We start from the raw sequence: 17,800 nt of genomic DNA, 5'->3' as shown, positions 1-17,800 counted from the left end.
GTTTTATTGTTGACAAACTGAACGGTTTGTATTACAGTCTAGTCCAACTTAACTGAATCAACCATCTGGTACAATTATAGCTATTCTGAACTATGCAGTTTATGAAAACTATGCAGCCCCTTCAGCAACTGAAGAATTTGAAAGTAAATTAAAACCAAATATAATTTTACATTAAATAAAAAAGTTTTAAACTTAATTAAAATAAAACATGTCTTAAATTAAAATAAGTAAACTGTCATGTTTATTGCTGCCAAAAACAAGTTAAACACATTTGGACAGTGAAGGAATGTCAGGATTCTTGCTCAGAAAAAGGATCAACATGCTCTGAAGTCAGAGCACAAAAACCTTTTTGTAACAAAATATCGATTTCTGCTGTGCCTGTATCCATACATTATTAGAAACAAAATATCACCATACTACACAGTATCCATTTTTCCCCCACCCCTAACAGTTACTACATGAGGTTATTAATCAGAGAACCAACCTGCAAGCATGCATCATCACTCCACAGCCATCTGAAATATCTCTGGACACTTGTTTGGACGATTATACGGAGGCACTATATGAATTGCTTACTTATTTTCAGTTTATATAAGAACTACATGTATAAAATCAAAAGTTACAGATGACTACAAATCACACTACAGCATTGGCTTTAGTCTAAACTGAGAAATAACTGTTTCTGCATTTAGCTGTTGGTGCTAAGAACTAAAGTCTCCATTCTCAATCGTGGACTTACCCAGAACGTCAGAGGTGTTGACCTGCAAGATGAGCCAGCTGTGTCTCTGCTCGGCATACGAGCCAAAAATGGTGAAGATGGTGCTCTTCTCGCCGGGCTCTGTCAGCAGCTGGTAAACGTACACTTCCTTTTCTGAGAACCGAAAGTCGGTCCACGTCTCGCCTTCATTGGTGCTGAACCTGACAGGGGCGTGGTTTTATTAATGACCGTATCTTCTAAATGTGTTTGGTAGCAGCCTCTCACGTACTGTCGACTAAACATAACTGAGTAATGTTTGATCACCAAGGTTACCAAGTTATCAGCTCATCTGCTGCATGCCCACTCACTCACCGAGGGAACAACAGCGAGACAGAGAAGACGATCAGATGAAACAAACAAACACGAGTTAATATCAAATTGAAGTGGGAGCACGACGTGTATTAAAAGTCGGGCTTAACCCAGTAATAGCGACATTTGTATGTATGAAGGTAAAATTGGGTTACTGAGTAATCAGGGAAAGATGAAATGAATTATGGAAATGAAGCCAACTGGATACATATTGGTATAATACATCACTTTCATGAATTAAAGTTGGCTGCGAGGTAGGTGTTGGCACAGAGGTGTTTTAATCTCGTTCTGTTTATTAGTGGAAGGATTATTTGCTGTTTAACTCCAACAGGCAGCTTCACATTCACACAGTCTGCTCCTGCTGGCTAATGGGCACAACCACACGGTAGGCGCCGTTTATGTGCGCCGCCTGCCAGATTTCTTAAAGCTGTCACAAGTTAACCTCTCTGGGTTTGAAGCTCCTGTCCGATTCATTTCCTCGGCTAGAGGAAGTTTAGGAAAGCCATCTGGACTTACTTCAGTTGTGTGGTGGGGCCTCCTTGTGCAATAGCCATCAGGATGCCGCCGTGGTCACCCCAGGTGTAGAAATGAGGGCCTGCCAATGCCTAGATTACCACAAGCAGTGTCAGTGAGACATAATGTGCTTCACAGGGTTGAAGAAATTTAGTGTAAAGACATCAGTGCTGTTGTGTGGACTAAACGGTAGAGCTTTAAGTGACGTTCATCTAACAAACAAAAGATTCCCAGGTTGATCCCGGAGGGGGAGACACATGTCAGATTCCTCTGACGCATAAGGAACCTGATTATAGTGATGTGTCTGATGTCAGGTGGCAATAAAGCTACTTTAGTGCCAGCTCTAAATAATCAAAGTCTTAACAATCCCCATCAATCTGCTACTAAAATCAAGGACAGTAGAGTATGAGACTAATGAAGCACTAATTACTTTTGAAAATATCATCATGTCCTTTGAACACTAAATGAATTAACAGTAACGTCCTTTCATGACATGTGGGCATGAGAACATCAGTCGTCAGCTGAATAAAGCTCGACCTGTCTACAGGACTAAGCCTGAATGTTGACATTTTCTTTGACACACAGTTTAGCCGTCGCCACTGTTCTTGTTGTTCTCAAACTCTGCACTGACCTCTCTCCACTGGGCTCCAGCGCTGCTGGATACATACACATTGGGTTTGTTGGCCAAGTTCCTGCCAACAGATCCTGCAATCAGAAGACAGAAAAGGCCTTTAACACACTCGGACTCCGTATGATCGCTGCTTTTGTAACTCCGGAGTTTAAGCCAGAGCATTTTGAATCTTTTCATGCGGCATTTGTATCTGCTGCAAATGAAATCCTCCAGGATCTGCTTAGAACATTTTATAAAATACACAATGAAAATAAAAAAACTATAAAACATAAGGATGCTTGAATCCGCCTACAGATGCTGAGATCCATCTGTAGTTCTGGAAACATCCACTAGGGAGCCAACATTTTTGTCCTGTGTTGGGGCATTGTTCTGATACTGAGTGTCACTAAAGTTAAAAATTATACTTTCTAATTAAAATCATTAGAAAGTTAAAATAATTATCTGCTTAGCTAAAGGCATTAGCTATTATTTAAAATGTAGCATGCTAGCTTTATCAGCGACACAAGCAATGTGACAGCTAATACAGGCTACGTCCACACGTACCCGGGTATTTTTGAAAACGCAGATTTTTCTATGCGTTTGCACCTTTCGTCCACACGTAAACGGCGTTTTCGGTCACTGAAAACGGAGATTTTTAAAAACTCAGTTTTTGCGTTTACGTGTGGACGAGACAAACGGAGAAAACGCAGCGTCAAAGGTGTGCGCCTTTTTTGACGTCACACTGTGCGCCACGTTATTGTTTCGGTGAAATGAATTTCTACAATACTGTTACTGTTAATTGTCTCTGCAGTGTTTAAATGCTTACATATACACACAGTTACTGTCCCTCCACACATACGACTCGGTTCTGCTTCTATGCCCCAGCTTTGTTTACTTTTTTCCACCGAGGCTTCTAGACTTCTGATTGGCCAACATTTCTGCACGGTTAGGAATATAGCGCCACCTGCTGCTTTGGCATGTTCCTCACACAGCTGCTACAGCAGCGGCACTTTTTACTGTTTCTTTAGATAACAACTGCAGCTTTATCACAGTTAATAACGAGGAAGCAGAGATTAGAAGTAGATTTAGAAAATTTCAATGTGAAAAAAAATGTGAAGCAGACTGAAAATACTTTTTTACGCCTTTTTACACAACGTTTATTTGCTGCAGCGCTCTTACACATTTGCACGACAGGTAAAATTTACTTTTACTACTAGTTTGGAAGTTGGGAAGAAATTTTTATATCTTCGTCCAAATGCCCTCCAACATGCGTGTTAGTGTATCGCCCATCTATCCATCAGGAAAAGGATCAGGACCATCATTCTCTGTGTTTGACACTCGAGAACAGACAACAACCGCTCAGGACATCAATCACATTGAAATATTTGTGAATGACAGAAGCACAGATGAGAACGAGAGCAGCATGGCTGATGTGTCTCTGCTCAGGGCTGTAATAATGCCTCTGAAATGAATTTGGTTCTTTCTCCCAGAAAAACGGGCTGATGACACTAAACATTAAATATCATCACAGAAAGTGCCACTGATTACAGCATCCTGCATGATGTCTGCGACAGAAACACAGTGGGCTCTAAATCAACCAATCAATTTGTGATTTAATTAAAACAGTTTTACTATAGTTTTACACGACCTGTATAAGAAGGATAATTTTATACACATTTTCATAGGTTCAGCATTAACGTGAGAACTGAATGACAAACACGACCTGCTCTCTTTTTGTTCCACCACAAATGACTTTTTGGTCAGTGATGCAAAACCAGTGACCTTTGTAGCACCAGTGCTATAAGCCAACACAGTTAACGTACAGTCCTGCGCGCAGACACACACACAAACACACAAACTCATTAATATGAACACAAACCAAACCCAGAAGATAAAACACTCGTTTTATCCTATTAACATCACAAATCCTTTCAAAAAGACTGAATGAAGGTCATTTTTTATGCCTTTGTTTAGATTGCATATATATATTTATTTTATTTGACTTTGACTGTACAAGGAGCTGGAGCACTTTATTATTTTAGCGTGAAAGCACCACGAGGTAGAGGCTTTCCTCGGACACGGGAGGTTCCCCAGCATCACTTCTTTGACCCTGACCTCTGTAGGAGACCAGATTACGCCTGGACTCTGGCATGAGCTCTGATTATTGTTGCGTAGAAGACAACTGCAATGAAAACCGCTGGAGATTTAGGACAGCAACAACTGAATACGGATTTCAATCCCACCTTCTAATGAAGGTTTTAACAGGACCGCAAAGCAGGACCAGCTGGTCAGCTTGATTAAATTGATACTGGACTTGGCTGCAGACCAGTGCATCCCACCCTTGGAGGTCCTCCAGCATCACTTCTTTGACCCTGGACTCTCTAAGAGTTCCCCTTACATGGACGGGAGGACACAGGAATAAAACCCTGTGATCTTTGTTGTTTGTGTTGCCAATACTCGAGGGGAACTGGCAATTCTTGTGAACATTATTTTAAAAAGCCACCAAACAAATACAGTCTTGAACTTCAGTTCGGCACAACTCCATCTCATAATCACTGCGTCGAGGTCTAACCAATATCAAAGGGAACAAATATTCCCGGGAATTACTGTGGGACAGTCATTGATTGTACATCATGTTAACAGAGATAAGGTGGATACAAAATATCCACTATATAAAACTGGTGATAAACAGATTGTGTCAAACTATAGACCGGTATCTTTACTGCCTCAGTTTTCAAAGATTCTTGAAAAACTATTTGCAAACAAACTAGATTCTTTTATTGATAAATATGATTTATTGAATGATCATCAGTATGGGTTCAGAAGAAATCGCTCAACATCTCTAGCTGTGATGGAATTTATTGAAAATATTGCAACGGCTGTGGATGAAAAACAGTTTGGAATAGGTGTGTTTATTGATTATTGATTTACGTAAAGCCTTTGATACGATAGATCATTCTTTACTTTTACAGAAGTGTGAAAGGTATGGTTTAAGAGGTGTTGTACAATTTTGGTTAAATAGAAAATTTGGGGGAAAAAATTAAAAATTTGGTTAAAATTGATTTCTTTTCAAACTGTTATACAACTTATTTATCAATGCTATTTATTTTCTTGGTTAAGGATTTGATTATTTCTATGGGGGTAAGGGATAGGATAAGTATAAGCCACAAGGCTTCAGCCTATTCCTTTTTCAGTTACTGTTTGAGTACTTTTATGTAAAATTATAATCTGTTGTTGTTGTTGTTGACTGAAATAAAAATTTCAATTCAAATATATCTTAAATAAACCAGCCTTCAACTCATTCTTTAAACATACTTGTTGCCGTCAGAGCTACTCATCAGCCTCTTAGCTCTTACACCTGTGGTAGGAGTCTGCGTACTTTCAGGAAAGCTTCAGAATTTCAGTAGCTGCACCTGGTGTTGATTTGAAAATTCTACATCGCCTTGTTCTGGAGTTATCGCATTCATTGGGTGTCCAGATTAAATCGCACGTATGCGAGTTGTCACACGATTTTCAGGAAACCTGGCCTCTGACATCATCAAGGTCACTAAGATTTGAACACCTGATGTCAATTTCTATCCTATTTCAGTCCTATTTCACCTCACAAACTCACAAATCTGCATGACCACCACCTGCCTGGCAGAGTGAAAACAACCTGTGCCCAGCAGGGAGGTAAAAACGATCCGAGAGTTTTCCAAGGTAAAGAAATGAGATATTCTTCAGGGTGTTTGGTTGTGCTGCAATGTTTCTGTGTTAACTTTAAAAACGAGGTGACTTTCGCGATAATTTTAAAGAGGAATTTTTTACAACTTTGTCATTTAAAATTCAAACTTCAATCAAACTGTTGTGTTTCATCTTGATTTTATCATTTTTTGATTTATTTAAATTTTCACATGGTGTCTGTTATTCTCTGTGTTTTTCTTGGTTTCGTCAGTGTTTTAAAAGTCTGACTGTTTACTCTGATAGTTTATGCTTTTTCTAAACATTATTGTGTTTTATCTCAGTTTTTTTTGTTCTTTTGGTTTCTCTTGATAGTCTTATGTGTTTTGTAGACGTGTTGTGTAAATGTTCCTGCATGCATTTTAAATATCATTACAATATCTTTTCTTGTATTAAATAAATTGAACTACAAAGACAACAACAGACCGACCATAACTGACACCAATGGAAGCCAACAATAAAACAATGACAAACTTCGACAGTGAAACCGGACGGATGGAGGCGGGATCCAGGTGGGATCCAACATCATGATTCCGAACCAGGAAAACTGCGACGGTTTCACGTGAGGACTTTGGGCTTGGAGACGTACCCGATGTCACTGAGGTGGTTTTAATGTTGGTGTATACTCACAACAGACTAATCAATGATATTTAATATTTTGTAAATAAGAAGTTAAACTGCATGAACTAAAGTGTTTCCTGTGGTGTCGTGCACGTTCATCCCTGCACTCAGGACTGTGTTTGACCCGTCAAGTGCCCGCCGGCTGCTGCAGCAGTAATTAGCCCATCTATCTAAGAGAGCGATAATGAAGCACATGGTGGCAGCAATTGGCAGTGCTCCTTCCTCCTTCTCCGCTCACCCTCCCTTTTTCTTGCATTCTTTCCATGCCCATCATCTAATAAGAATTTAATTAAAGAGACAGGCTGGTTTCTCCTAAACACTGCAGAGTATCAACAAATCAGTGCTCTCGACCAGCTGTGACGAGGCAGAGACAACTCAAACTGCAGCACTGACATTGTTTCCACTTCGCTCTGAGGAATTCTTCAGAATGTAACATGTGGTAACAGTTTTCACATCATTTATGTCTTTGAGATTTAAATTGCAACTGTGTAACTGTAATGAGGAGCGGGACAGATGTTTCAACAATGATGCATGAAGCAAGTTTCTAACACATATCTCACAAGGTGCAATCCTATTTCCTGTGTCTTCAGCAATACAGGAAGTGGCCACATACTAAGAGAGACAGAAGCATCTCAAACATCACAGACTCGTTGCCTTGCACTGGATATTTGAATCAGTGTTATCATAAACCAAGAGGAAGTTACTGAAAAGTACAACAAGCCATCCTCCAACAGATGGCACTGAAACTCTCCTCATCTAGCTCTTAGGCTTTCGTCAAAGCTCTGGGACATTTCTTCCCTGTTCACAACAACCCCAGAGGTTTCTAGTAGTACAACTATAATTTGACTCGAGTTTGAAAGTTTAAGGTCACCATCTGTAAACTGAGTGTGAGACAAAAGTGTTAGACCCATTAAAATCTGTCAATGTTTGACTGCTTGTAGTCTACGTCCTACACAGGAAGGTCGAATGAGCTGGGGGAAAGAAATCTATTCATAATGAGGAATCCATGAAATCAAGAAAAACTTCCGTGTTATCCCACCTGTGGCCATAATAAGTCCAGGTGCAGAATCCTTGGATAAAATGGGTATTCTCCTTAGCTGGATGTTAAACAACTGGCTCCAGCGCTGAGCCAGGTGAAGGGAGCAACCTTTACTGAGCTACAAGGGAAAAGCAGAGGAGAGAAAAGTTAGATGACACTTAGCTGTTCAATTCACAGGATTCATATCTACAGATTTGAGCTTTTCTGCGACATCAGCAGTTCACTTTGGGGGATTGAATCGTACCCTAAGATTCCTGCTCGTGGTTAAACTTAGCTAACACTAGCATGCCCGCTAACACGAACGATTCAATTCATCCATCCATTCGCTTCCGCTTATCCTTGTCAGGGTCGCGGGGGGCGCTGGAGCCTATCCCAGCTGTCATAGGGCGAGAGGCGGGGTACACCCTGGACAGGTCGCCAGTCTGTCGCAGGGCCAACACACAGGGACAGACAACCATTCACACTCGCTTTCATTCACACATTCACACCTAGTGACAATTTGGATTATCCATTAACCTATCCCCACAAGCTGCATGTCTTTGGACGGTGGGAGGAAGCCGGAGTACCCGGAGGGAACCCACGCAAACACGGGGAGAACATGCAAACTCCACACAGAAAGACCCCGGCCTGATGGTGGAATTGAACTCAGGACCTTCTTGCTGTGCGGCAACAGTGCTAACCACCGTGCCACCGTGCCACTCAATTCAATTCAATTCAGTTTTATTTATACAGTGCTGAATCACAACAACAGTAACCTCAAGGCGCTTTATATTGCACAGTAGACCCTACAACAATAGATACAGAGAAAAGCCCAACAATCATATGAGCCCCTATGAGCAGCACTTTGGCGACAGTGGGAAGGAAAAACTCCCTTTTAACAGGAAGAAACCTCCAGCAGAACCAGGCTCAGGGAGGGGCGGGGCCATCTGCTGCGACCGGTTGGGGAGAGAACAAATTCCAGTTTAGCTCACCAAGCAAGTCTTTAGGGGTTAGCTAACTCCCAGGGCTGAACTGCTAGCTTAACTGGCCTTTTTCAAATTGCTTTATTAACTAATATTAAGAACTAACAATCGGCAAATTCATGCAAAATATATTATAACTAGCTGGTTAATCTTCTTGTTTGCTAACATGTCAATACTGAAATCAAGTGTGAGTGGAAATTTTAGTTGGCTAACCCACCACACTGTTTCACCAGCTAACATGAGATGTGATACAAACTTGTGTTTACTGATTTTAGGTAGCAGTAACTGATGCTCAGTCATTCATGTGAGGAGATCCCAGAGACTTCAAGCTGTTCCTGCAGTTTGCTCTCATGTACTAGCTTCAGATAGTTCTGGACTGAAGAAGCCACTTGTGTGAGTAACAAAACACTGAAGATGCAACGTCCATATAAACAGCTTCAGCTTTCTTGGTTTATGAGATTTTGTCTTGGGAAACGAATTGGACTGAGAAAAATAATTTTGTTGCATCAGGTCAAATTTTTAGTTCAAATCATTATCAAGACATACAGAGGACGTCTACAGCCATCTGTACGACACAGTGGAGGCTCTGTCATGGTTTGGAGCTGTGGTGTTGGAGAGCGAGTGGAGAAATTATGAACACAAGAAGTTCCAGCAGATTTGAGCTCATTGGTTCTGTTACTAGTCAGACAACAAAGTAATGTAGGACTATTAGTGGCAACTAATAATCCATCAAATGGAAATCTGATGAAGTAATAGAAGTTTATGTTCCGTGCTTCAGTGTGAAAGTTAAACTTGGCGTGCCTGGCAGTCTATGGTTCCTCCCAGGCTGTCGGTAGCAGGCGACTGAAGCAACTCCCACGTCCCTCCCTTGTCGAACGTGATGACGGATCGCATGTTGTCCTCGCTCACAGAGCCGTTGATGAGCGTGGCGATGTAGACGCCCCTCAGCCCCTCCACACGGTGCAAGTCTGCAAACGGCTCATTGGCAAAATACCTGCGCAGCAAATGCAAACATGGTGGCAGGGTCAGAGGTCACATACTGAGGTGATTCTGTAATATTTAATGTCAAGGTAATTATCTATTTCTACAATACAACAATACAAATTATCTACAATATTTAAAAGGAAGGAAGGAATTATGTTTTTATTCAACGTGATCATATTTTCACTATTTTACTTCAATGCTCTGGTTTGCACTCCCACCCTGTCCACTGAACACTGCTGTCAGTTTGTTTTTCTTAACTGTTTGCACACTTTATCCTACAAGTCTTCCTAACACCTAATCCCAGGACCGCCCTTTGGACCCTTTAAAGATGATTTCAGTCAGAAGCACAGAAAGTAAATTCATCAAGTTTTTCAAACGTAGAACATGAGGCAACTTTCACACACAGCAGAGAGAGGTAAACAGGAAGCATGAAACTCACAGTCTGATGCTTTGTTTCAGAATGAGTCATGAGAAACAGAAGACACAGAGAAGTGTTAACAGCAGACGCTGTTGGATAAACAGAAACAATCAGCTTTGGCAGGCAGCTCAGCCAACACTGGGACTGCCTCTGCAAAACTAACACCAGATCTTCCTCGTGATTATGTGGAAGGCAAACAATGACTACAGCTATCAGTTGAATGCACTATTAGAAAAGGATGTACTGCTTTCAAGTGTTTGCAAAACCTATACTGTTACCAAGCGTTTGTAAAGAGAGCAAGAGGCCTTCCTGTCAGTTGCTGTGGTTTCTATGGGAACAACTCAATTACTGGCAAGGCTGCAGATAGTGCTCGATGTGTCCTGCAGGTACAGACTGCATTCATTTTTATCTGCTGGAACAATTTGGTTCATCATGTGATCGGCTCATTTACTTATCTAAAGGAAAAGGGGAAAAATCACTAAAGCATTAAAAGCAAAGAGCTGAGACGGTCCAGGCGCCTGTAAGGAGGCAGACTGGAGGAAGGTGTTCCAGACACATTCAGCTGTGGGACCCAAACCCCTACAATGGTGAGCAAACCCATTCAGACCAGTACATTAGTACCTTGTAGAGGCCCAGTTACAACTTTGAGTCTACTTACTAGGGGTGGGGAAAAAATGGATACTGTGTAGCATGGTGATATTTTGTTTGCTAATAATGTATGGATACAGGGACAGCAGAAATCGATACTTTGTTACAAAAAGGTTTTTGTGCTCTGACTTCAGAGCATGTTGATCCTTTTTCTGAGCAAGAATCCTGACATTCCTTCACTGTCCAAATGTGTTTAATAAACATGACAGTTTACTTATTTTAATTTAAGACATGTTTTATTTTAATTAAGTTTAAAACTTTTTTATTTAACGTAAAATTATATTTTGTTTTAATTTACTTTCAAATTCTTCAGTTGCTGAAGGGGCTGCATAGTTTTCATAAACTGCATAGTTCAGAATAGCTATAATTGTACCAGATGGTTGATTCAGTTAAGTTGGACTAGACTGTAATACAAACCGTTCAGTTTGTCAACAATAAAACTGAAATGAGAGAAAGACTGAGTGTGAGACTTTGATATTAGATAAAATGAATATTGATAAAGTTTACCTTTATGTACAGAATCTGAATATCGCAAAATATTTTAAAAAATTGCAATAATATCGTATCGTGCGTTAAGTATTGTGATAATATCGTATCGAGGGATGTATGGTGATTCACACCTCTACTACTTACATCATTCTGGATATGATTCTGCACACCTGGCTATGGCAAGTTTATCCCTCATGCTGTCCACACACTCTTTGTACTTGTGCAGTGCCCAACCAACAGAAACAAAGAGTGACAGGGAGCGGGTGCAAACAAAACAAAACAAAATATGACATGGTTCATATAAGGACCCAGCAGGGACTGAACAGATCTCAGTATGTTCCAAACCCACTGCAGTGCCCTCACCAAAGGATTTTTATTGAGACTGGATTATGTGTTTTTAGTTAGCCTGACAATCTGTTAACGAGAGGTTTGCCCTTTTGTATCCAAACAGGTGTGTGTGTGTGTGTGTGTGTGTGTGTGTGTGTGTGTGTGTGTGTGTGTGTGTGTGTGTGCAGTACCTGATGAGTGTGTTGCTGCCAGAGCTGTCAGGACTGTAATACAGCACGTTCTCCAGCGACAGAGAGAAGGCGAGGCCCTGTGTGTCTGAGATGTAGAGGTGTGTGACGTTGTTCAAGTGGTTCACACACACGAACACTTGGTCCTCAGATGCATCTGCTATGTAGTACTCCTGTGGGGGGGGAGGGGAGAGGGTCATCTATAGTTCACCGACTTAAAAGTCCGATTAGACTCGATGCTCTGAAATGGGAACGTGTTGTGTAATGTTTTTTAGAAATGGGAACAACGAATGTTCAGCTGTTATGTTTCAATGTTTCTATTGCTGTTGCTGTCTGTGTGTGCTCCTTAAACACATGCTGAGAACACGCGTTTAGTCTTATATTACACCTCAGAAGTCTTTCCAGGAGTTTCACCTTAATGAGTCAGTTTCAAAGTTCTGTGCTTACAGCCTGAGGCCTTTGAGTAACCGGTCACGTGGCTCTCTGATGGATCAGATATGCATCAGTATGAATCAGCATCAAAGGCTGCACGCATGTAGCTGCAACCTGGAGCACAGATCACACATCCTGTTTAAAATGACAGAGCTGAAGCTGCTTTCTTAGCAAACCCTGTTTATAGCTGTGAACACACACCGAGAGGAATTCAATACTTATTCAGGTACTCTCTGTAGCAATATCTAATATCTACACTTATTTAACCAAAGATCTGATAATAAAACATTTGATGAATGAATAAAGAATATCTTTATGTTTGTTCAAACTGACACTGTTACCATCAGCAGTAACTGTAGCTACCATGACATCACACATAGTTTCAGGATGCATGTGTTGAAGCCTCAGCAAAAGGATTTTGGTTCCCAACGTGTTGGTTTTTGAAGTTCCTAGTTATTAGTTAACAGCTGTTTCTACAAACTGTGTCAGGTTAACTAAGTTTTGTCTGAAACAAACAGTGAGTTATGTTATTTATCAGTTTAAAATGTTCCAGCACTACAAATACAGTTCAAAGTTACGAGTTGAGTCCAAGCGGCTGCGTGTTCCAGCCCACTGGTCGGTTAAATCAACCACTCCCATAATTTAAGCATGACAAATATTTGAGCGAGTTTGTAAAATGATAAAGGCTGTACTCTTGTTATAAATTGGGAATTTCATTCTTTCTCCCTGTCCTATCCCCCAGTCATGTCTGTCTCGTTTGTAGCATCCGAAAATAAAATAAATACATAATTATAATAAAGGTCAATCAAATGGACCAATATGGCCATGATGATCCACTTGGTAAAATAAATCCGCTTGGCATCTTTCTTGGCCTTGAGACAACAATTCTGATGGTTAAAGATCCAAACGGGACACTAAATAAATAAATAAATAGGGAAATTAGCTAAAGAGAACTAAATGTTTTTTCTACCAAGCTGTAAACATGTTAGCTTCTTGGCTAAGGTTGGGTATTTTAACACAGTCTAAGGTTTCACTTTTGGCATCGGCCTCCAGTGGCCATTTGAAGAACTGCATGTTTGGAAATGACACACTAACTTCTGCAGTCCTCAGTATTCGCTGTGCTTTGTACTACGAAACTGATTAAGACCATCTGACAGGACTGTACCTTTGCTTTCTCACAGACAAATCTGTTGGGTAAAGCACTTCTGAACACAAGAAAAAACACTCACTGTGATTGGATGGCGGGTCATAAACTGGGCTGCTTTCATTGGCTGGCGGTTGTAGGACACCCAGAGCTGAACAGACGATGGTTCGTGGCTTCCCAGCAGTTTCTGGACACAGACACAAAACAAATCACTCAGCGTCTCCTCAGATTTAGTTTCTCGGCAGCTGCAGCTTGGAGTCGGCACACAGGCTTCATTCTAACGTAGAACTTCATGATGAAATCCCAACAGAACAAATGTAAAAAGCTTTGACGGCTTTTGGAAGGCTGAGATGAACCGAAGAGGCTCTTCTTCCCGTGGATCTCTGGACTATTTATTTTGCACTAGTGCCGTGTGTGGGCGAGCCCTGCAAAATGACCTGAAATTAGGAGAAGAGACTCGGGATATGTGGACGGTCCTGATAATGTTTTGCTGCTGTGACATCCCCGGTACAGAGCGCAACAGCTGAGAGACAAGTCATTAAAACGAGCTGAATTAAAAAGTCTCTCAGACTCCAAGAGCACATCTTCACTGTCATGACCGTGTGTGTGTGAACACACTCACACACACACTGGATTAAAGTGTAATTGTCCTGACTCCTGTTGTCACAGTTGGTTTGTTATCGATTTGGCCTTTTCAGGAGTCACACAGAGAAATCAGGATCTTTCTTTCAGTGATTCCGTCTGAAAGGAGAAAATAACTTCATGGACGGACAAACAGCAGATTTTACATCCCGCATAAAACTACTGGCTGCACTCATATTTCATAGTTTTCAAAATAACATTACTGTGTTAGTAATGTGCACCTCAGGCCTTCTGTAAATGACTCCACTAACATCTGTACAATATTAGGCCTCCAGTGTGGGCTGCTGCTCCAAACACAGCACTGACAGAACTTCTGGACGTCAGTGCAGATGTCTTATTCAAAATGAACAACTGAAATCTACAATACACATTTCTTCACAATGACACTTTTTCTGCCGTCTTTTCCCGACTATCTCAGGTTTCCTGTTCTATGTCCACTAAATCAACTGTCCCTCGATACCTGACGATATCTTTGTTCTTCCAGGGAATACAGATCCTGCTTTGTTTTTGGTAGCAAACAGAACGATCTCCTGTTTGCTCCACTCTACGCTCAGAGATGTTTTCCTTTCTGTTAATAACCCAGCCCTCTGTGCCTATTAACGTTCCACTCTGTACTCCTAATTTCATTGTCTCCACAGCTCGTGTACTCTGTACCTTTCCCGTCTCACCCTCCGCTCTCCTGGCTGTAAATTCAGTTTGCTGTTGGATGCAGTTCAAGTTTGCGGAGAGCCGAGCAGCTTCGTTACATTATTTCTGATTAGGCTGGACCACCCGGCTATAAGAGCAGCGTCCTCTAGAGAAAGGTTTTAAAATAATAGTGAAACGAGGTAACTGCAGCAAGAGAGGCAGGAAAGAGAGAGAAGAAGAGTGGGAGAGAGGAGCGAGCAGGAGCTCAGCTTTAGAAAGCAATAAAGACAAAGAAGTCAGGATGGACTTTAAAGAGCAGAGCTGCACATCCAATATTCATTTTGTCTGGACTGTCAGAATCCACGTCATGCTACACCAAAAGAGTCCGAGATTTGTACCAACACGAACGGGATGAGAACCTCTGACATGTTTTTGGGGCAATAAACACTGAATGACTCATCACACCATGTTACCACATGACAGATAACTGTAGCCGAGCTTAATGTTCATAAGCTGGAAATGACACGAGAATCATAAAATATAAGCTTATGCACACAATATAACATTTTCTAACGCAAGAGCTAAATACTCAATTTAGCTCAGCGTGAAGATACAAGTAGCAGGAAGCCTGGCTTTGTCTGCAGCTAGAACAACAAAAATGTGTGCATCTATCAATCATAATAATAATATGTAAATAAATGATTCAGTCCATCAAAACTTTGGAAATGAATTTAGTTTCCTTCTTCACGCTCCGTGTAATCACAGTTTTAATGTCAGTTTACTTTGTGAGTCAAGAGGAAAATTGGACTGTAGAACGTATTTTCACATGTAAGTGGCAACTATATATTTTTCCACTGTAACCACATATTCCCCTCCAACAGCAGCTGTCAGCAAGCTTTGCATTACACACTGTTCCCGTTCTCTCCCTGAAACGAGAGATTCTTGGATCAACTCGGATGTTGGATGGCCGACACTAGGACAGTGTGAAATGGAGCACAGTAGTCTACCAGAGGAATCAACTGTGACATACAGGAAGACTAAAATGTTGTCCAAAAAAAGCCAAAAATTCACAAGAATTGTATCCTTGTGCCACATGTGTGATGGCGTGTTTTAAGGATGGTGGCGGAGTTCCACAGGGCTCAATTCTGGGTCCTCTACACAACACAAGGACTCGACTGTGTCCATCTACAGTGGGTATGCTACCCAGCTATGAGCTTGTTGGGTCAACAAAGGGGGACCAACAATGTTTGTAACTTCAGAAAACCAACAATCCATCATGTACAGATACTCAGCAGTTCTCATGCTTTATCCAACTTTTTAGATATTCACCCGCCTTCAAATCCATTTTAATCAGCTGCTGTTAATAATAACAGACCAATAGTCTTGTCTATTAATCTGTTAGCCCGAATATAATTGCTTTTATATTCTTTATTAACTTTCAATAATTATAAAACCAACATTAAAAAAGCTGAATACCATCCAAAACTGCACTGTACGAACACTGATGTAGGTGTTTGTGAGGTCACCGTGTGTTTACCTTATGATCACTTTTACATTTGAAATGTTACGGTATCGCTGTGAAATATTAACAGAGCTTAAATAAAGTAGCAGAGGACAGGACTTTTATCCAGGACAGTCTACACGGACGATGTTTTTATAAATAAATAAATGGGCAAAGTTGATGCAAAGCAATCAACCGACACTCAGATATTCAGGTCACGTGAGCCTGACCCTGATGAAGCGAGACCCTCAGAATCTCCCCGTCATCAGAAACTACCCTCTGGTATCAAAGAAATCCCAGATGCTGAGAACATGTGACTGAGTCTCAAGTTACAGTGTTTATGTTAAATCTCACAGTGTTTTTCATGAACCTCTCTAAAAATAACACTCAAGTGCAGCCCTAACATGTCCTCGTACTTCCTGTTTGAGAAAACAGCCCCACAAGGTGACGTGACGTTTGTTATCAACACACACCCCCCCCCCCCCCGTTATTCAGATTACACAGTGTAACGCCAGCATGCTTCTCCTTTTATTTCTGCAAATTCTCTGATCGAGATGGTTTTAAGTGTTTTTGTCCTTTTTAATGCAAATGCATGAAAACATCTGTGTGTAGCATTTTAAAAAAAGGTGAGCGAGATCTGAGCAACAACAACAAGTGCAACAATTAGTGTTTCTTTCATATCAACATCATCTATGTACAGCTGGAGACTGTTTATGTGAAATCAAAAATCACAGCAAAGGATTTTTAACAGCATGAAGGGTTAGCAGGTTTCTTTAGAAATCGTAATGTGGACAAAATAACAGAATTATGCCAGAAAGAATAAAAACAATATTATTAGCCCCTGTGCAGTTATGTGCTATGTAACGCTCTACGCTTCGATAATAAAGGTAAAACTGACGTTTTTTCCAGTTTACACGATATAAAAACTTGAGCTGTCATTTGGTACGACCTGCCAAAAACAAAAGAAATGATGACGCTCACAAAGCAAGAACTGGACGAGACGCGTCATCAACAAACTCAAAGCGAGCCGCTCGGTATATCAAACAAGGAAGTGAAAGAATTCAGATTTCTGGTGAAACGTGTTGAAAGACCCTGATGACTGACTTAGCCAAGGCAGGAAATGATAGTCTCAAAGAAAACAATCACAGAGACACAGACTGAGAGGTTACAGATGGAGAAAAACTTCTGCAGCAGAGACACTTTCAAGCCAGGCTGCAGTATGCTAAGGACAAGCTGGAGAAAGATCATGGACACTGGAAGCACATTGCTTGGTTCGGTGACCACACTAGATTTTTTTACTGCTTATTTTTGGGGAAAGAAGGGAGAGGTGTATAGCCCAAAGAAGACCCTCCCCACACGGTGGTGGGAGTATTACAGTGTGATGCTTCAGTGGTCTGGATCTAGGAATCTTGTCAAGGTGGAAAGAATCACCAGGAAAGGAGCATGTGTGCAGATTTGGAAAGAAAACCTTACGGCTGCTTTGTCTTTCAATGTGGTAACAATCCAAAACATCCTGGTAAAAAACTACCAACAGAAGATCAAAATGGGAGCTGTCGACTGGCCTGCACAAAGTCCTGACCTGAAACCAACTGGGATGATCTGAAGACTAAGGTCTCTGCCAGAAGACCATCAAATCTGGAGGAGAGACTCAAAGAACAACAGGCTGGGATTGCTCTGCGTGAGACTTGTTGACAACGATAACAGCTGACTGCAAAAAGGAAATCCAGCTCTTTGTTTACTGTAACTTCATATGACGCACGACTGGATTAATCCTTATTTATGTATTATTGCGCCTTGGTGTAGCCGCCCATGTAAAACGTTTGGAACAAGTGGCTTTAGCTACTTCCCTTCAAGCTAACTTCCTCCTGA

The 17,800-nt window shown here is 41.1% G+C and overlaps 1 protein-coding gene across 2 annotated transcripts in view; it reads right to left on the bottom strand.

Moving 5' to 3' along the window:
* Nucleotides 1–17,800, bottom strand: part of sorl1 (sortilin-related receptor, L(DLR class) A repeats containing) — a 94,890-nt gene that overhangs the window by 31,078 nt on the left and 46,012 nt on the right. For both annotated transcript variants that reach the window (XM_087841319.1, XM_087841321.1), the window contains exons 7-13: nt 13,247–13,348; nt 11,589–11,758; nt 9,333–9,525; nt 7,570–7,687; nt 2,211–2,284; nt 1,583–1,671; nt 740–918 (exon numbers count right to left, since the gene is read on the bottom strand). In XM_087841319.1, the coding sequence (XP_087697445.1) occupies nt 740–918; nt 1,583–1,671; nt 2,211–2,284; nt 7,570–7,687; nt 9,333–9,525; nt 11,589–11,758; nt 13,247–13,348 (925 nt within the window). The remainder of the gene's footprint in view (nt 1–739; nt 919–1,582; nt 1,672–2,210; nt 2,285–7,569; nt 7,688–9,332; nt 9,526–11,588; nt 11,759–13,246; nt 13,349–17,800) is intronic.

The sequence above is a fragment of the Neolamprologus brichardi genome, chromosome 1 (assembly GCF_056152115.1).
Source record: "Neolamprologus brichardi isolate AB-2024 chromosome 1, ASM5615211v1, whole genome shotgun sequence".
In the NCBI taxonomy this organism is placed as follows: Eukaryota; Metazoa; Chordata; class Actinopteri; order Cichliformes; family Cichlidae; genus Neolamprologus; species Neolamprologus brichardi.
This window is presented reverse-complemented; position numbering and strand designations above follow the sequence as displayed.